Source organism: Oratosquilla oratoria, chromosome 4, assembly GCF_046742065.1.
Source record: "Oratosquilla oratoria isolate Oo_2021 chromosome 4, ASM4674206v1, whole genome shotgun sequence".
Taxonomy (NCBI): domain Eukaryota; kingdom Metazoa; phylum Arthropoda; class Malacostraca; order Stomatopoda; family Squillidae; genus Oratosquilla; species Oratosquilla oratoria.
This window is the reverse complement of record NC_134780.1, coordinates 21,060,755-21,080,373: the sequence shown is the minus strand read 5'-3', so window position 1 is coordinate 21,080,373 and position 19,619 is coordinate 21,060,755. Positions and strand designations below refer to the sequence as shown.

The 19,619-nt window shown below is 37.8% G+C and overlaps 1 protein-coding gene across 13 annotated transcripts in view; it reads right to left on the bottom strand.

Moving 5' to 3' along the window:
* The window catches only part of LOC143024647 (alanyl-tRNA editing protein Aarsd1-B), a gene marked incomplete at its 3' end in the record, with an annotated part of 66,196 nt that overhangs the window by 34,277 nt on the left and 12,300 nt on the right, over positions 1-19,619 (bottom strand). For 7 of the 13 annotated variants that reach the window (XM_076183571.1, XM_076183576.1, XM_076183570.1 and 4 more), the window contains 2 exon segments: positions 2,236-2,364; positions 2,945-3,043. In XM_076183571.1, the coding sequence (XP_076039686.1) occupies positions 2,236-2,364; positions 2,945-2,983 (168 nt within the window). 13 annotated transcript variants of the gene reach the window in all.

The following is a 19,619-nucleotide window of genomic DNA, read 5'->3' as shown; positions in this document are numbered from 1 at the left end:
TATAATAAAGTAGCATAATTTTTCTATGAATAAAGATTTCCTTTACCACAGACAAAATAATGTGTGGCTTTGGTCCATAGGGGCACCCCATATAGACCCTAAACTATCAGCTGCATGCTAGTGAGCAGATTTTAACCTCACAATAACATGCAGCCAATATCCTAAATGGGGTAATCTAAATATAATTAGAAATCAAGATAATAGATTAAGTTGAAACTGTACATAAATTTGAGGCTAGGTATGGTCAATTTGAGAGCAGGAGATAGGACTTGACCAGTGTTGCTCCTTTCATGTACAATTAGGTAAATACAAAAGGATAAGAGGTCATGATAGAGGACAGTGACTAACAGTCCCTCAAAGATTAGTAGTGTTACCTATAATCTTTTTTTATCTATTCATCCATCTATATACTAAGAGCTTGTTCTCCCTTATAAGAGGTAGCCAAATCAAAGTCATGTACCTACTCCCACCCATTCCACTCCCCTCCACTCCCCTTTCCTCCCTCTCATCTTAACTCCTCATGGATAATGTGTCATCCCTGTATCCTGCCCAATGCCTTGGGTCAGAAGCACTAACATGCTTGCAGATGATACCAAGATCCTAGAAACTAAAGATCTGACAGAAGTCAGTCAACTGAATGTCTAAAGTATAATTTTCATATCCACAAAATTCCTACAGCAATGGGATAGAGTTATTAAAAACAAATGGACTAAACACTTGGAGGAGAACAACATACTAAACCCCAACCAATTTGGATTTAGAGGTGGAAGATCATGTACTACAAACTTAATATGCTTTTACTCAAGATTAATAGAAATAATACAAGAAAGAGATGGTTGGGCAGACTCTGCCTTCTTGGACTTACAAAAGGCTTTTGACAAAGTACCACACAAAAAGCTACAAAGAAAAATTTAAACAATAGGTGGAATACAAGGAAAATTATTAGAATGGATAAAAGACTTTTTGAACAGAAGAAAAATGAGAGTGGTACTTAGAGAAAAGTACTCAAATTGGGTAAATATGATAAGCAGAGTCCCCCAAGGCTCTGTATTGGCTCCGATAATGTTTGCTGTTTATATAAATGACATGGATGAAGGCATCGAATGTTATATGAACTTCTTTGCAGATGATGCAAAACTATTGAAGAGAGTAAGTACAGAAGAAGATTGCAAATCTTTTCAAGAAGACCTGGACAAAGTCTGGAAATGGAGTATAAAGAACAAAGTGAATTTCAACATTAAGAAATGTAGTATAATGGAATTTGGAAAAAGCAAAAATAGAATATCAGGTCAATACAAAATTGGTACAAAGGAAGTTACAAAAGTAAACGACATGACACCAGACAAACATGTAAACAAAATAGTTGGAGAAACTTACAATTTGATAAGATCAATGAAAGTGGTAAAGAAGATACTTGTTACACAGGTAAAACCAAAATTAGAATATGCAGCATCACTATGGACACCTTGTTAAAAAAAAAAAAAAAGAGCAATGACAAAGATGGCACCAACACTTGGCAAGTTGACATACAAACAAAGATTGGATAAACTAAACTTATCAACTCTGGAACAAAGAAGAGAAAGAGGCAATTTGATAGCCATCTACAGAATTATGAAAGGGATGGAAATCCTTGATAGGGATGACCTACTTAAATGGGACAGAAAAAATACAAGAGGACACGAGAATAAACTTAAGAAAGACAGTTACAGAAGAGATCTGAAAAAAAACAGCTTTCCACACAGTAATAGATACATGGAACAAATTGAAAGAGAAAACAGTGAGTGCTAAAACTATACATGATTTTAAGAACTGGATGCGGAACGATATAACTGCAGGTCACTACAAGCATAGCTCTCCTCCCACAAAATACAACTAGGTAAATACATCTCAAACAATAATCTTAACCTCTTCAATATGAGCCTAATACATGCGTGCACATTAGGCTGCCTAATATACAATGATTCAATGATACATCACGATATGCACTTTATAAAATATAAAGTTACAGCTGTAATACTCATTCTCTTTCACCCTGAATGTTGATAACCACAGAAAACATGATCAAGCCTGTTTACAGAACAAAGGAGTCACTCATTTATAACTGTGAAATAAATATAATCAGGACGCCTTTCCTGGCATACCCACTTGCGCCTCATGATGCTGACATTGGTATTATTGTATGCTATGGGTTAAGAACAGATAATATCTACTTTAAGCCAGTGTACTGAAACTCACCTGACCACCACCTTCTGGGAATAACACAGTGTCATCAAAAATAACTTCAAAGCACTGCCGTTTGTTCTTCTTGCCATTCTGTAAAACTTCCAAAGTGGCTGGTTTACAAGACACCACTTTTGTTTTATACTGAAAAAAAAAAATACATTAAAATAACCCAGCTAAAAATTAATTCAAACAAGTAGAAAAGGTATCTTTATAGTGTTACAAAATAGATGTGGCCCCCGATTTTAAACAATTCAATCAATAGGATAATCTTGGTTGTTATTCAATCAATCCACTACCCTGGAGTCCAAAGCCATGGCCACCAGTTCAACTCATAAGTACACCAGTAATGAGATTTTCTGGAACCATCTGTTATCAAGATATTTAAGTGATATTTTCCTGGCTACATAGCCATGAACTGCATGTTCAGGTAGGTTCTTAAACCAACACACAACACTTCATTAACAAATGCCTTACTGATACTATCTTTGTATTTCTTAACCCAACAAACAACACTTCATTAACAAATCCCAACAACATCAGCCATTTCCTTTTTACCACCATCTGTTTTATGTGGTGCTATGATTTGAGCTACTTTTTCATTTGACAGAAGTTTATTCTATCCATTTGGTAAGAAAAACATCCAAAATGAACCCAAATACATAGCAAATTACAAGTTTACACCAGAGTACATTTGAAATGGGTCATTTGGCAAATTACTAACCTCTTTGTCAAAACATTTTCTCTGGCAGTAGAATACCATCTTTGGTTACAAAATCAGTCTTTGTGGGGGTTCTCCAATCATAGGCTTTCATCAAAAAACCTGAGAAGTATGCATCAAATGTATAATGAGCAGTATAAATCTTAAAACTATATGAAGCTAGTCTTTTCTGAATACAAATATCTCTTATGCCACGTCCACACGGTCGAGCACTGTCCGCCGGGCACGAGGGCTTTGCTCGACAACAGGCAATTTCATCGGGCAAACCATCAAACTGTCCGATCCCGGCGCCATTTGCGGGCAGTGGATGGAGGGCTGACATCGCTGCCAAACGCATGAGGTGAGGTGCAAGCAAAGTTAGCAAACCCACTTAGTACAGACCGAAGTTTCCTTGCTACCATGTCCGCACCTAGTGCTAGTGTGTACTGGTCTCGACAAGACGTGCTATTGGTGCTATGCTTTTCCTCATATTTGTCTCTTGCCTTTGTATATATGGCTCCACTTTCGAAAGAAGAACAGAAAAACTGCTTATGTTCATTCTCATATAATTGCAAAACGATTGTTCATTTTCATCCAGCAATTCACATAGGATTGTCACTGAACTTCCCATTAAATCACGTCTTTGTAACCACTCCCGGCATCAGACATGTCTCCGTGATTTCTTGTTTTTCTTTTTAATGCATGCAGCAATTATAAAGCTGTAAAGTGCTACCTTCTTTCCAAGTATGGCGGGAACCATGGTTATCATACCGCACTGAACCACTCCCTCCCAACCTCTGCTTGCGGCCAACTAACCTCCAACCACAATCATCAGCCATGTGGACACTTCGCGGGCAGAGTCTGCGGACTTTGCACGGTAAGGGCAAAGTCCGCCAGGCACAGCTCGACCGTGTGGACGCGGCATTAACATTTGCAATCAAAGACAAAATAAGTTGAATTATTGAACTGTACTTTTGCTTTATTCTGGTGCTAGATTAAGAAAAAATGTGAATAACAACTAGTATAGGAAAAAGAGATGTGAATTAAATGCTATACAATTGTATTTTCCAATTTCTTTATACTGTTCAGTAATAATCTTCAGTTACACAAGTTCATGGTAATAACACACATAAACAAAACAATTCATAACATTCCTAGGCATACAGTATGAAAAAATATCACTCATAAATATCATAAATAGTACAGTCTTTTAGTTTCAAATATTTGATTGTTTTGGGTTACTCTGCACTATCTACCAGTTAAGAAGTATGCTAGCCATTTCTTGTCATTGTTGTGGATATCTATCTCTGATATTTTTTAAGAGTATGTCTGGGAAGAAAATGATGGTGATGGGACAGGAAAATGGAAGAGATATAAGAAAAGATGAGGTACAAGGAGTTTTGAAAATTGTGTGAGGAGGTAAGGCACCTAGGTCGGATAGGTATCATGTGGAGTGTCTGAACATAAGAACATAAGAATGAAGTAGACTGCAAGACACCATAAGGCCTATACTAGGCAGCTCCGTATCCATCACCACCTGTCATCCCCATCCATAAAGTTGTCTAATCGCTTCTTAAAACAACTGATAGTTTCAGTGTTTCGTCAACCACCCTATTAGTAAACCAATTCTTTCCTATTTCCTTTTTAAATCTAAATTTGTCCAGTTTATAACCATTACTGCAAGTCCTACCCTGTTGTTTTAATATGATGACCTTGTTTCCATCACCCTTGTTAAAGCCTTTGATCCACTTGAACACCTCTATTAGATCACCCCGCACTCTGCATCTTTCCAGAGAGTGTAAGTTAAGGTGCCTAAGCCTCTCTTCGTAAGGCAAATTTCTGAGTCCATGTATCATTTTGGTCATTCTTCTCTGTACTGACTCTACTGAATTGATGATCCATTCTGTAGGACAGAGACCAAAACTGTACCGTATAGTCAAGGATGGGTCTATTGCTAGATAGAGTTTAATAATTACCTCTGCACTTCTATTCGTTACCATCCTAGCAATGAAACCTAATGCTCTGTTAGCTTTATTCCTGGCACTAATGCACTGTTTCCTAGTTTTAAGGTCCGGACTCACTAGAACTCCCAAGTCTCTCTCGCACTCAGTTTTCTCTAAAAGCATGTTATCTAAACTGTATCTATTTTCGGGGTTGTGTAGCCCTACATTTAACACGCTACACTTAGAGACATTGAAGTTCATTTGCTATTTCACCGACTATGTGAACAATTTGTTGAGATCATCCTGCAGAATCTCTGCATCGTCTCCTGACCTAATTAGGCATCCTATTTTAGTGTCGTCCGCAAACTTACTAACATCACTATCTATCCCATCGTCTAAGTCGTTTATGTACATAATGAACAACAAGGGACCCAAAACCAAACCCTGGGGGACACCACTAGTAACACTGCTCCACCTAGATTTCACTCCATTTATGGTGACTCACTGCTTTCTGTTACTAATCCAAGCTCTAATCCATTCTAACACTTTTCCTTCTATGCCATGGGCTTTGATATTATTTAGTAGTCTCTGGTGTGGCACCTTGCCAAATGTTTTGCTAAAGTCCAGGTATATAATATCATAATTATCACTGTTATCTGACACCTTATATACTTTAGTGTAAAAGGATAGAAGATTAGTCACACATGACTTACCCTTAGAGAAACCACGCTGTGAATCACGAATTAAATTATGTCTTTCGATGTGTTCTCCGAGTCTATTTACTATTATTGATTCAGGAATTTTTCCTATAACCGATGTCAAACTGATTGGCCTGTAGTTGCATATAGACGATCTCTCTTCTTAAAAACAGGAACAACGTTTGCTTGCCTCCAAGCAGTAGGCACAAAACCAGTGTCTACTGATTTATTAAATATTTCAGTTAACTGGTCGCAGATTTCAAATTTACACTCCTTTAGCATTCTCGGAAAAATTTCGTCTGGACCCGGGGCTTTTGTAACTTTAAGTCTTTCAAGCTGCTTGACTACTTCTACTTTACTAATGCTAATATTAGATAGACTACTTTCTTCATCCCCTCTGAAAATCAGATCGCAGTCAGGTATTTTATCTAACCTCTCATTAGTAAACACCGATAGAAAATAATTGTTAAACTCCTCTCATCTTTTCCTCAGATTCTATCATGACATTTTCATCGTTTTTAATTGGTCCTATTCTTTCTTTATTCTTTGTTCTATAGAGATGAAAAAAACCTTTTGCTTGACTAGCAACCTTAGTTTCATAATTACGTTTCGCTGTATGTGTATTCTTTTTAACCAGCTTTGCCATTTCGTTATATCTTGATCTAAGGTGTGTTTCCCATTTTTTCTATTTTTACGTAAAGTCCTCTTTTCATTCCGATCTCATGTTTCAATCTGTCCGTCAACAATTTGGGAGTACAGTCATCCCTCGTTATTCGCGGTTTTTTTTTTTTTTTTTTTATCCGCGGTTTTGACTATTCGCGGATTTCAATTAAAAAAAACGACTGTCGACTGCGCGCGCGTATGATAATTTAGAATAAAAATATTAAATTCACCAGTCCGTTTCATTGCCTGCATATTTTAGTGGTTGAATATGATTGTATTCACTTTGGCTCCAGATTTCAATTGAAAAATAAATGACTGTCGACTGCGCGCGCCGGGCCAGGGTCACTGCTGACTATTCTGTGTATGATACTTTAGAATAAAAATATTAAATTCACCAGAGGTTTTATTACACGTATATTGAGTCCGTTTAATTGCCTGCATAATTTAGTGGTTGAATATGATTGTATTTCTTCACTTTGACTCTAGATTTAAATTGAAAAAAATGACTCGACTGCGCGCGCCGGGCCAGGCGTCAATGCTGACTATTGTGTGTGTATGATGCTTTAGAATCAAAATATTAAATTCACCAGAGGTTTTATTACACGTATATTGAGTCTGCCTCTGGCGGCCGATAGCGGAACCAAGCCATTTGACTCGCTCAATGACTCACCCCCGACAATGCGTGGGTGTAGATTTGCAGGCGGGTTTACACCAAGACAAATACACACATTTCCCAAGTCACGTAATTCTCTGTTTTCAGAGTAGTGCTTGGAAGAAAAAAGGCACACGCACACTTGCTCGCTGGCTTAGCAGAGGCCCAACCCAACTCTCACACAGAACCCTCATCTGCTCGTAGGCTGGTCGACGGAGAGGAATTGGGACGCCTCTCTGTCCAACCGGCCCGCAACCTAACGCTGGCCTCTTCGCTGACGCCGGCAAGCGAGTTTACATTCTGACATTTTACACACAATTCCCAATCACGTAATTCTCTGCTTTCAGAGTTGTGATTGGAGGAGAGAGATAATACAACCCCCGCCCGCCTGCCCCCCCTCGCACCGCCACTGAATCAACTCTACAGGATCTCAAACCCAACCTGGGGAAAAGCAGGCTACTCAGGCCCCACCTGTGGCTTATCAGGAACGCGCTCTACACGCTCGCCGATGGTGGCGAGGAGATACATCTCCTTTGCTGCTGCCGGTCTGGCACAGGCTGACCTCTTCGTTGACGTCGGCAGGCAGGTTTACACCGCCCGCCTGCCCCCACCTCGCACCGCCACTGAATCAACTCTACAGGATCTCAAACCCAACCTGGGGAAAAGCAGGCTACTCAGGCCCCACCTGTGGCTTATCAGGAACGCGCTCTACACACGGGAAGTGAACTCTACTCACTTCCCGTAAGATACACACACACACCTCTCACGAACATAGCCACGACACACGCACAAACATCTACACTTACTTTTTCTTCGATTAAAATTCGCTTCCTTTCTAACTTTCTCTTATATTACATCTTCTCATTTCAGTTTACCTCCCACTAAAGATTTTTCCGTTTTTCCACCTTTCTCTACTACTACGCCTCCTACCATTTTCTAAACTTTTGTTGGTGATCCTAATCCCGGCGTCGGCGCCGCCGTCCAAGCTCCCAGTCCATTTCTCCCGAGCCACGACCACCAACTGCCCCAAATCGCTCGCTAATTTGCCCGGTGGCAATAGCCCTCTTTTATACGCTACTATCTTTTCATTTTCTTACAGACATTCTTCCCCTCCCACAAAAACCGATCCCGCGCAAGCGGGTGGTCTTTCCTAGGAATTCAGAATTCAGATTTGATGTGACAGTGCGCAGGTTAACATCTCGATAGCTCTCTCTCCCTGCACACCCGTTATTTTTTTACTCTCGCTGAGTAACAATAATTATACCGTTGGCACAATAACTATTTATATAATCTCTTGGCATTTATTCCCAGTTTCATATTTCTCATAACGACGCTTGGGTAGTACAGTATGTATTCTTATTTCATCGAATACTTTTACTTGCGATCCTTCCGATAATTTGAGTCTTTATGACAAAAGGGAATACGCTCCACCATTGACCGTTGGGGAATGACCCGGTCGTGCTCCAGATCGTTTCTGTTAACGGTCACTGGATTAATGCAATAGTATAGTCTCTGGCCATATTGTATCATTCTTGGTTTATTAAGTATTAAATTATACTTGTTAACCGCTGATATATGAGAAGTGAACAGGACAAGTGGAGGACATTTAAAGTATGTTTCAACTGTTAGAAAAGTGTGGCTAGAATGAAGCACGAGAATGTTGGCGGTGGTATTCCGTAGATTTCAATTATTTTCTCAAATAGTATTCGCTGTTTTAGCCATTCGCGGGGGTTTTGAGAACGTATCCCCCGCGAATAACGAGGGATGACTGTATTAATATTTTTCCATATTGACTTCAGGGGGATAAATGTATTTTGTCTTAAGAAGAGAGGGTAATAGTGGATTGGCTAGTGAGGTTGTTTAATCTGTGTCTTAGTGAGGGGAAATAGCCAGAGGACAGGAGGGATGCCTGTATAGTTCCACTTTACAAAGGAAAAGGGGACAAATGTGATTGTGGTATTTTTAGAGGGATCAGTTTGCTGAGTGTAGTTGGGAAGGCTTGTGGGAGAGTTTTAACTGAATTAGGATAGGAATGGAAGAAATCATTGGTAAGGAGCAGTGTGGGTTTAGAAAAGGTAGATGATGTTTGGATCAGATTTTTGAGGTAAGGCATATTTGTGAGAAGGTTTTGGCAAAATGTAAAGATGTTTTTTGGGCCTTTATGGATATGGAGAAGGCTTATGACAGGGTGGACAGGAAGGCACTATGGGAGGTTTTGCAGGTAAACAGGATTGGGGCAAACCTGTTAAGGACAGCCAAGAGTTTTTTAAAAAGAGTATTAGAGCCTGTGTTAGAATTGGAAATGGAGAGTGGTTTGAGGTATTTACCTAATTGTAGTATGCAGGAAAGAAATAATGCTCCTTGGGTCTCATTTCCTAATCTCAAATTTTCTATCATACATAGCCTCAAATTCATGTATAGTTCCAACTATATCTATATCCTTGATTTCCAATTAAGATTTGAATTTGTGTATTGCCTGAGATTGGGCTATATCACCTTCTAAACTATTGCACATATTCATGCATCTATATGGGAAACTGTATTTCTTCTCATCCTTTAGACATGTGGTCTTTCTTAATTCAAGGTGGGGCTGCATCAGGGTTATGTTATATCTCCATGGCTATTTAATGTGTACAAGGATGAGGTGGTATAGGAGGTAAATGCAAGGGTAATGGGCAGAAGGTTGGAGATAGTTCAAGATAATGGAGAGAAGTGGCAGGTGAGCTAGTTGTCTGCATTAGAATTGGCTATTAGAATCAGTAAAAAAAAAAGTATGTTTATGCTAGTATTTTTCATATAATTAACACATAAGTGACATATTTATACTTTTGCATATTTTTCACATTAATATAAAAAATATTAGTATAAAAATTCTTTTTTACTTATTCTAATAGCCAAAACTTATGCCTTATATATATATATATATATATATATATATATATATATATATATATATATATATATATATATATATATATATATATATATATATATATATATATATATATATACTTTTTGTTTTCTTTTCTTTTCTTTTTCAATTTTGGTACCCCAGGGGTCAAATATTGACCTAAAATTTTTGCTAAAGTGGGATCTTTTTTATTTTTCAACCTAGACTTCTGAAACTATGATATTTGCATTCCTTGTCTTTTTTCTGATTCTAAATATATATACATCTATATAACTATGAATTTTATTACCCAAGTTATTGTTTGCCAATTGTTAGTGACCTACAAAGGATTACAAAGGCGGAGCATGCTGACAGGAGGCCTTTTGTTCCATATCTAAGTCGGATGTGAAAAAAAATCATAATAATAATAAATAAATCAATGAATAAATAAAGAATATAATAATGTAAATAATAAATAAAATACATAAATAAATGCATAGGTATAGTTAAATAATAAACAGGTAAATAGTAAATAATAATAGATTAATATATAACTAATAATAAATGAGAATCAAGCAAATAATGATAAAGACAAATTATAACAAAATATACAAATAATATAAAATAAAAGATAATCATTACAGTATCTTGCTTAGGTGTTTATCTAAATGATTCTTAAACCTTCAAATTGAACTACATTGCACTGCCTCTGCAGGAAGTTTATTCCATTCATTAACTACATGGTTGGCAAAGCTGTTTCTACCCACTTCCAAATTAAATCTATTCCCAACAGTTTGAGAACATTGTTTCTTGTCTGTTTCTCATTCAGTGTGAAAATTTGGTCACTTTTGATGTTGTCAATTCCCTTTAGAATCTTAAAGACATGTATTAAGTCACCTCTGAGTCTACATTTTTTTAGGGAAAACAGATTCATATGTTTTAGTCGATTTTCGTATGATTTATTTTTTATATTTGGAATCAGTTTTGTGGCTCGCCATTGTACTTTTTCCAATCTGTCAATGTCTTTAATGAGATTCGGTGACCATACGGAAACAGCATATTCCAAATGTGGACGAACTAACGATTTATATAGCCTGTTAATGAGCGATAGACTTTTGAATTAAAAAGGTCACACAATCAGTCCTAGAATCTTATTTGTTTTCTCAGAGGCTGAAATACACTGCTTGGATGATTTGAGACCATTACTGATAATTATGCCGAGATTTTTTTCACTATCCACTTTTGTTAACAAATTTCCAATTAACTTGTAATCGTACTTACTGTTATTTTTACCAATGTGCATTACCTTGCATTTACTTATGTTAAATTTCATTAGCCACTTTTCAGACCATTGCTGTAATTTATCTAAATCTTCTTGAATATCTAATTGGTTTAAGTGATCATTTGCCATTCTGCACAGTTTTGTATCATCAGCAAATTTGGAAACAGTAGATTTTAGTCCATGGTCTATATCATTTATATATACTATGAATAGAAGTGGCCCTAGAACAGAACCCTGAGGAACACCACTTGTAAAATTGAAATAATAGGGGGAATACAAGGTAAGCTACTGGAATGGATGAAGGATTTCTCCGAACTGGGAAGATGTGAAGAGTGGCATCCCATAAGGCTCTGTATTGGCTCCTTTAATGTGGATTTAGGACGGGTAGAGGTTGTGTAGATCAGATCTTTGTGGTAAGACAGATATGTGAGAAAGCTATAGGAAAGGGGAAGGATGTTTTTTGGGCTTTTATGGATCTGGAAAAAGCTTACAATAGGGTAGACTGAAAGGCACTGTGGGAGGTTATGCAGATATATGGGATAGGAGGAAAGCTTCTCGGAGCTGTCAAGAGTTTTTATGAGAGTAGTAGAGCTTGTGTCAGGATTAGAAATGGAGAGAGTGAGTAGTTCGAGGTAAAGGTGGGACTTCGTCAAGGATGCGTTATGTCGCCCTGGCTGTTCAACTTATACATGGATGGGGTAATGCGAGAGGTAAATGCAAGGGTGGTGGGTCAGGGATTGGAGATGGTTAAAGAAAATGGAGAAAAGTGGGAGGTGAGCCAGCTGTTGTTTGCGGACGACACTGCGGTTGTGGCAGGATCGGAGGAAGGATTGAGGAAGTTGGTGACAGAGTTTGGGAGAGTATGTGATAGAAGAAAGCTATGGATAAATGTGGGTAAAAGTAAGGTGATGAGATGTACAAGGGGTGAAAGTGGCAGTAGACTGGAGGTGAGCATTAAGGGAGAGCGACTGGAGGAAGTGGATAGTTTTAGATACTTGGGTGCAAATATGGCAGGAAAAGGTGGAGTGAAGGTGGAGGTAGAATGTAGATTGAGAGAAGCAAGTAAATGCCTTGGTGGATTAAAGAGTGTAATGAGGAATAGACATTTGGGAATGGATGCTAAGAGGAGACAGTATTTACCTAGTTGTATTTTGCGGGAAGGGGAGCTATGCTCGTGTTGTCCCGCCATTGTATCTCTCAGTGTCTAGTTTGCTTTTAAACTCGTGAATGGTTTTTGCGCTTACTATTTCATTATCCAGTTTGTTCCAAGTGTCTAAAACTCTATGTGGAAAACTGTTTTTCTTCAGTTCTCTTCTATAGCTATGTTTTCTTAATTTCCTTCCATGTTCTCTTGTGTTTCTCTTGTCCCAGTTTAGTAATTCTTCTCTATCAAGTATCTCTGTGCCTTTCATGATTCTGTAGATGGTCAGTAGGTCTCCTCTCTCTCTTCTTTCCTCCAGTGTCGGTAGCTCCAGTTTAGCCAATCTCTCCTCGTATGATAGGTTTGCAAGTGCAGGTGCCATTTTTTGAAGGAGTGATTGTGCCAACAGCACTCTATGGGGCAGAAACATGGTATATAAGAGAGGAAGAGAGAAGGAGTTTGAATGTGTTTGAGATGAGGTGTCTGAGAAGTATGATAAGGGTTACTAGGCTAGATAGAGTGAGAAATGAGGAGGTGAGGAGGAGAATGGGTAGAAAGGGAGTTGGGAGATAGGGTCGATGAAAGAGTATTAGGATGGTTTGGACACATGGAAAGAATGAGTGAAGAAAGACTACTAAAAGAGGTATGGAAGGCAGATGTGGAGGGAGTGAACATGAGGGGACGTCCTAGGATGAGATGGATGGATGGGGTGAAGGGGGCTTTGAGGAAGAGGGGAATGTCTGTTGAGGAAGGATGGGAGAGGACAGAAGACAGGGGTGAATGGAGAATGGTTGTGTATGGATGATGTTGTGATGCATGAGGTGGAATGGGTGGGGGGATGGAGGGTGAGGTGGTGTGTGTGAGCGAAAATTGACGCAGCCCAAAGGGATTTCTCTCCGTCTTCTCCTTTTATGCAATGGAGGGACAGAGAGGGGGGGTCGCCGATTTAATGAAGCAGCCTTGCTGTGGATGTGCTGTGTCTTGTGACACTGCTTCTGACCCAGGGCGGTGGACAAGATGCTGGGATGACCCGTCATCCAGGAGGTGCTAAGATGAGAGGGAGGGTGGAGGGGTATGGAGAGTGTTCAGGGATGGAATGGGTGGGAGTGATTTTATGCCTTTCCCTTTTTGGCTACCTCCCTTGTAAGGGGGAAAAAGCCTTGGTATATGTATGTATGTATGTATAAATGATATGGATGAGGGAGTGAATTGTTACATGAACTTCTTTGCTGACAATGCTAAATTACTCAAGAGAGTAAGAATAGAAGATTACAGATCGCTACAAGAAGACCTGGACAAATTATGGGAATGGAGTCAGAGATGTGAGATGAACTTCAACATTAATAATGGAATTTGGAAAAAGCAAAAATAGAATATCGGGTCAATATAAAATTGGACACAAGGAAGTCAAAAAAGCTGATTCAGAGAGGGACCTGGGAGTGATCATCTCAAGTGACTTGACACCTGATAAACATGTCAATAAATTATTTGGAGAGACTTAACTTATTAAGATCAATGAAAATGGCCTTCAACTACATGGATGAAGAAATGGTAAAGAAAATAGTGGTTACACTAATAAGACCTAAACTAGAGTATACTGCAACACTATGAGCACCTAGCACAAAGAAGAACATAAGAAAATTAGAAAGACTCCAAAGAACAGCGACAAAAATGGCACCTACACTATCAAATTTGACATACAAACAAAGATTGGAGAAATTACATCTATCAACACTGGAACAGAGAAGAGAAATAGGTGATTTGTTGACCATTAACAGAATTATGAAAGAGATGGAACTTCTTGATAGAGAAGACTTATCAAAATGGGACAGAAGAGAAACATGAGGACACGAAAAGAAGCTAAAGAAGGGCAGTTACAAAAGAGACCTGAAAAAGAATAGCTTCCCACATAGAGTGATTGATGTCTGGAACAAATTAAATGAAGAAACAGTGAGTGCCAAAACTATACACGATTTTAAGAATGAACTGGATGCATATACAAAAACGGATCACTACGAGTATAGCTCTCGTCCCGTAAAATACAACTAGGTACAATTAGGTAAATACTAGGTCAAAACAAGACATTAAACTTGAACCACTTGAAACAAGAAGAAAAATACATATACAACAAATGATGTATAAAATTATAAATATATTTAGTTGACATAAACAAAAAAATTTACTAACACCCAACAAATATGTGAACAACAAGAGGTAGTCACAACCTAAAATACCACACATACCAAACAGGCACCAACATATTCAAGTACTTGTTTTCCAAGAATAGAATCATCTTCCATCTTATGCAGTTAATAATCCCACTCTTTATACTTTTAGAAATAGGATAACCTATCACAACCTCCTTCTCCTTGATCCTAATTTCAGTCCTGTCCTTAATTCTGATCCTGCCCATGACCCTTACCCTAGTCCAAATCCTGTCCCTAACCCTTAATTCCCCTACTCAGCACCTAAAAATCATGCCACCTATGAGTGGCGCTCTGTGGGTTCTCTTAAAGAAAAAATAATAATAATAATACATTTGTTAAACAACTCCTGCCTCTATGGATGCCATGTTGTGCATCATTTAATACATTCTATTTCTCAAATTGATATAAAATTTACCTTCTGACAACTGCTTCCAGTACCTTAACCACCACATTTTGTGAGTGACAGGTCTATATTTTAATGGATTTGTTTTGCTACTTTTCTTATACACAAAGGATTACAAAGGCGGAGCATGCCGACAGGAGACCTTTTGATCCATATGTAGGTCGGATGCAAAAAAAAAAAAAAAAAAAAAAAAAAAAAAAAAAAAAAAAAAAAAAAAAAAAAAAAAAAAACATAATAATAATAAATTAAAACTATAATAATGTAAAAATAACAAATAAAATACATAAATAAATGCATAGGTATAGTTGAATAACAAACAAAAAGGTAAATAGTAAATGATTATAAATTGACATATAACTAATGATAAATGAAAATCACAGACAAATTATAACAAAACAAAAACAAATAATATAACATAAATTATAATTACAGCATCTTACTTAGGTATTTATCTAAATGATTCTTAAAGCTTCGAACTGAACTACATTGCACTACCTGTACAGGAAGTTTATTCCATTCATTAACTACACGGTTGGCAAAGTTGTTTCTACCTACTTCCAAATTGAATCTATTTCCGGACAGTTTGAGACCATTGTTTCTTGTCTGATTCTCATTCAATGTGAAAATTTGGTCACTTTTGATGTTGTCAATTCCCTTTAAAATCTTAAAGACCTGTATCAAGTCACCTCTGAGTCTACGCTTTTTTAGGGAAAACAGATTCATGTGCTTAAGTCGATTTTCGTATGATTTATTTTTGATATTTGGAATCAGTTTTGTGGCTCGCCGTTGTACTTTTTCCAGTCTGTCAATGTCTTTAATGAGATTCGGTGACCATACGGAAACAGCATATTCCAAATGTGGACGAACTAACGATTTATATAGCTTGTTAATGAGTGATGGACTTTTGAAATCAAAAGATCGCGCAATCAATCCCAGAATCTTATTTGCTTTCTCAGAGGCTGAAATACACTGCTTGGATGATTTGAGGTCGTTACTGATAATTACGCCGAGATCTTTTTCACTATCCACTTTTGTTAACGAATTTCCAAATAACTTGTAATCGTACTTACTGTTATTTTTACCTATGTGCATTACCTTGCATTTACTTGTGTTAAATTTCATTAGCCACTTTTCAGACCATTGCTGTAATTGATCTAAATCTTCTTGAATATCTAATTGGTTTGAGTGATCATTTGCCACTCCGCACAGTTTTGTATCATCAGCAAATTTGGAAACAGTAGATTTTAGTCCATGGTCTATATCATTTATATATACTATGAATAGAAGTGGCCCAAGAACGGAACCCTGAGGAACTCCACTTGCAACACTTTTCCATCCAGAAGTTTTTCCATTTAAAACAACTCTCTGTTTTCGACCTTTCAACCAATTACTAGTCCAACCTAATAGGCTACCACTTATTCCATGCAAAGCTAATTTAGTAAGTAGTCTTTCGTGTGGGACGGTATCAAAAGCTTTTGCAAAGTCTAGATATATTAAATCTATATTGTTTCTTTTGTCATAATTCGAGATAACTGTGTTGTAGAATTCGAGTAAGTTAGTCACGCAAGAACGTTTCCGTCTGAAACCATGCTGGCTATCATTTATCAAATGGTTACTTTCTAAATGATATTCGATATCATCTCTGATGATAGTTTCCATTATTTTTCCTACGATCGAAGTCAAACTTATAGGCCTATAGTTATTTGGTTTCTTTTTGTCACCTTTTTTGAATATGGGAGTAACGTTAGCTAGCTTCCATTCTCTTGGGACATCTCCGGATATGATGGATTTCTTGAAAATAATTTCTAATGGAACAACAATCTCATTTTTCATTTCCTTTAAGATTCTTGGATGCCAACCGTCAGGCCCTGGTGTTTTATTAACTTTGAGTTTGTCTATACACCTTTTAATTTTTTCTTTTGTTATATTTACCGTAGTGAGTAAGTTTACCCCAGACTTTTCACAGGTTTCAGTTTGGAATTCACTTTGAGGTGTTTCGTTTACGAATACCGAGCTAAAATAATTGTTTAAGATATTACACATTCCTTCATTTGAATATTCAAGTTGACCGTCAGCAGATAATAGTGGACCAATGTGATTCCTAACAACCTTTTTATCTCTAATGCAACTATAGAATTCTTTGGGATTCTCTTTGGATTTATCAGCGATGTTCATTTCGTATTGTCGTTTTCTTTTTCTTATTGTCTTTTTTAAATCTCTCTGTATTGATACATAACTTTCATAGTCATTTGATGCACCCGAGCACTTATATTTCTTATAAGCCTGTCTCTTTTTAGCAATACTTTTTTCAGTTTCTTTGTCGAGCCACTTTGGGCGAGCCTGATTTGGGGGACGTCTGTCCTTAAAAGGAATGTAAGTTTGAATCATCTTAGTGAGCGTATTTTGAAATATTTCCCACATCTGATCTACAGGCCTTTCGTTTAATTTTGCCTCCCAATCTGTAAGCTGAAGCTCCTGACGTAGTTCTATGAACTGAGCTTTACTGAAATCGGGTATTTTAGAAGCACAAGTATCTATTCTAAAATTGTTTAGGAGTTTGAATCTGACTAAATTGCGATCGCTATTTGCAACAGATTCACCGACTTCTACATCAGTTACCATGCTTTCGCGGCTAGTGATCAATAAATCGAGCAAGTTTCCATATCTTGTGGGCTCTTTTACATGCTGAATTAAGTAATTGTCACCATGAAAATCAATCAAGCGACTACCTATATGGCCATGTTCAAGGGTCATCCAATCAATGTCAGTAAAATTGAAATCACCCATTATCAATAAATCCCGGTTGCAGAAACTAGACAGTTCTTGAAATAACAGTTTGTCGTCTGCTAATGATAATGTCTTTGGCCTATATATTACACCTATATTCATTTTTTGTCCATTTGTTAGGGTTAACTCAACCCACAAACTGTCATATGCATCCTGTTTCACTTTCTCTAAAACACAAGCATGAACATTGTTTTTAACGTACAATAGAACACCCCCACCTTTCTTGTGGTTTCTATCCTGATGAAAGTGTTTAAATCCCGCAATATTAAATTCAGCCTCGAACTCTGTACCATTTAACCATGTCTCAGTTATTCCTATCATATCGAGATTTTCGCTTTTGACATACGCCTGTATTTCTTGAAATTTGTTCCTAATACTACGAGCATTAAAGTACATAGTTTTAAGAAACTCGTGATTATTTCTTTTTGACACATTTTGAGTTTCAATATCATGTCTTATATTATCATTTTGTTTTTTATTTATGCCTTGCTCTAGATTATTATTATTTGGTCCTTCATTGACATTCAATGCCTCATTAACATTTCTCCTATCAAAATTAAAATTTCCCCCATCACGGACATCTGGTCGATTACGGTCATCCGATCTATTTTGTACATTTTGTCCCCCTACGTCACCGTGATTCACGCCGGCCTCCCATCGTTCAGTGACATTATGTCCGGCATCCCTTTCTAAAATTATATTTTGTCCTCCAGTGACATTATATCCTACCGTGATATTTTTTCCTCCACTATTATTACATCCCATCGTGATCTTTTGTCTTCCACTGTCATTACATCCTATCTTGATATTTTGGCCTTCATTGACATTCTGTCCGGTATCTCTTCCTAAAATTATATTTTGTCCTTCAATGACATTATATCCTACCGTGATATTTTCTCCTCCATTATCATTACATCCTATCGTGATATTTTGTTCTCCACTATCATTATTTCCCATCGTGATATTTTGTCCTCCACTGTCATTACATCCCATTGTGACATTTTGTCCTATGACATTACATCCTAATGTGTCATATCGTCCTCTAGCGACATTACATCCTATCATGATATTTTGGCCTTCATTGACATTCTGTCCGGTATCCCTTCCTAAAATTACATTTTGGCCTTCAATGACATTATATCCTACCGTGATATTTTCTTCTCCATTATCATTACATCCTATCGTGATATTTTGTTCTCCACTATCATTACTTCCCATCGTGATCTTTTGTCCTCCACTGTCATTACATCCCATTGCAACATTTTGTCCTATGACATTATATCCTAATGTGACATTTCGTCCTCTAGCGACATTAAATCCTAAAATTATATTTTGTCCTATACTGGTACATTGTTCTACATTAATGCTATACTCTACACTGTTTTCCCAAGTACATTCTATTTCCCCTTCCCTTTGGCCTTCTACCCTAAAAAAGGAGCTAGTTCATTACAAACTCCCACAATGAGGTTTGTAAGAACATCTTTGCCTCTGCGGGTAAGGTGGATCCCATCAGAAGCGTAAAGGTCATGGCGCCTAGAAAAGAGATACCAAGGATCAAGAAAGTGGTGTCCCAATTGTGTGCACAACTGCGATATCCTATCATTGATCCCTATGGCTCTACTGTTCCAACACGAACCTGCGTATATCCTCGGGAGGATCCCACAGACTACGTGACGGCTCCCACGTTCCTTCATCTCCTGAAGGAGGACCTTGTAATTCCGAACAAGCTCCTCTGATCTCACCCTACCTACATCGTTACTTCCCGTATGAACAATCGTAACCGTGTTCTTCCGTCCTTGCTCCCTGATGGACCGGGTACAATCAACGATCCCACGGCCCGGTTGACATACAAGCTTGCAACGTCGCTTAGTCTTTCGCTGCAGGATGTCATCATAGCCTCGAACCATGGAGTCCCCCACCACCAAGAACTCCTGGTTTTCAGCCACTTCATCCTCCAGTAGAGCAAAACGATTGACTAGAGCCAGCGGTTGCTCCACAGGGCACACGTCTACCGAACGCGGGCTCGACAAACG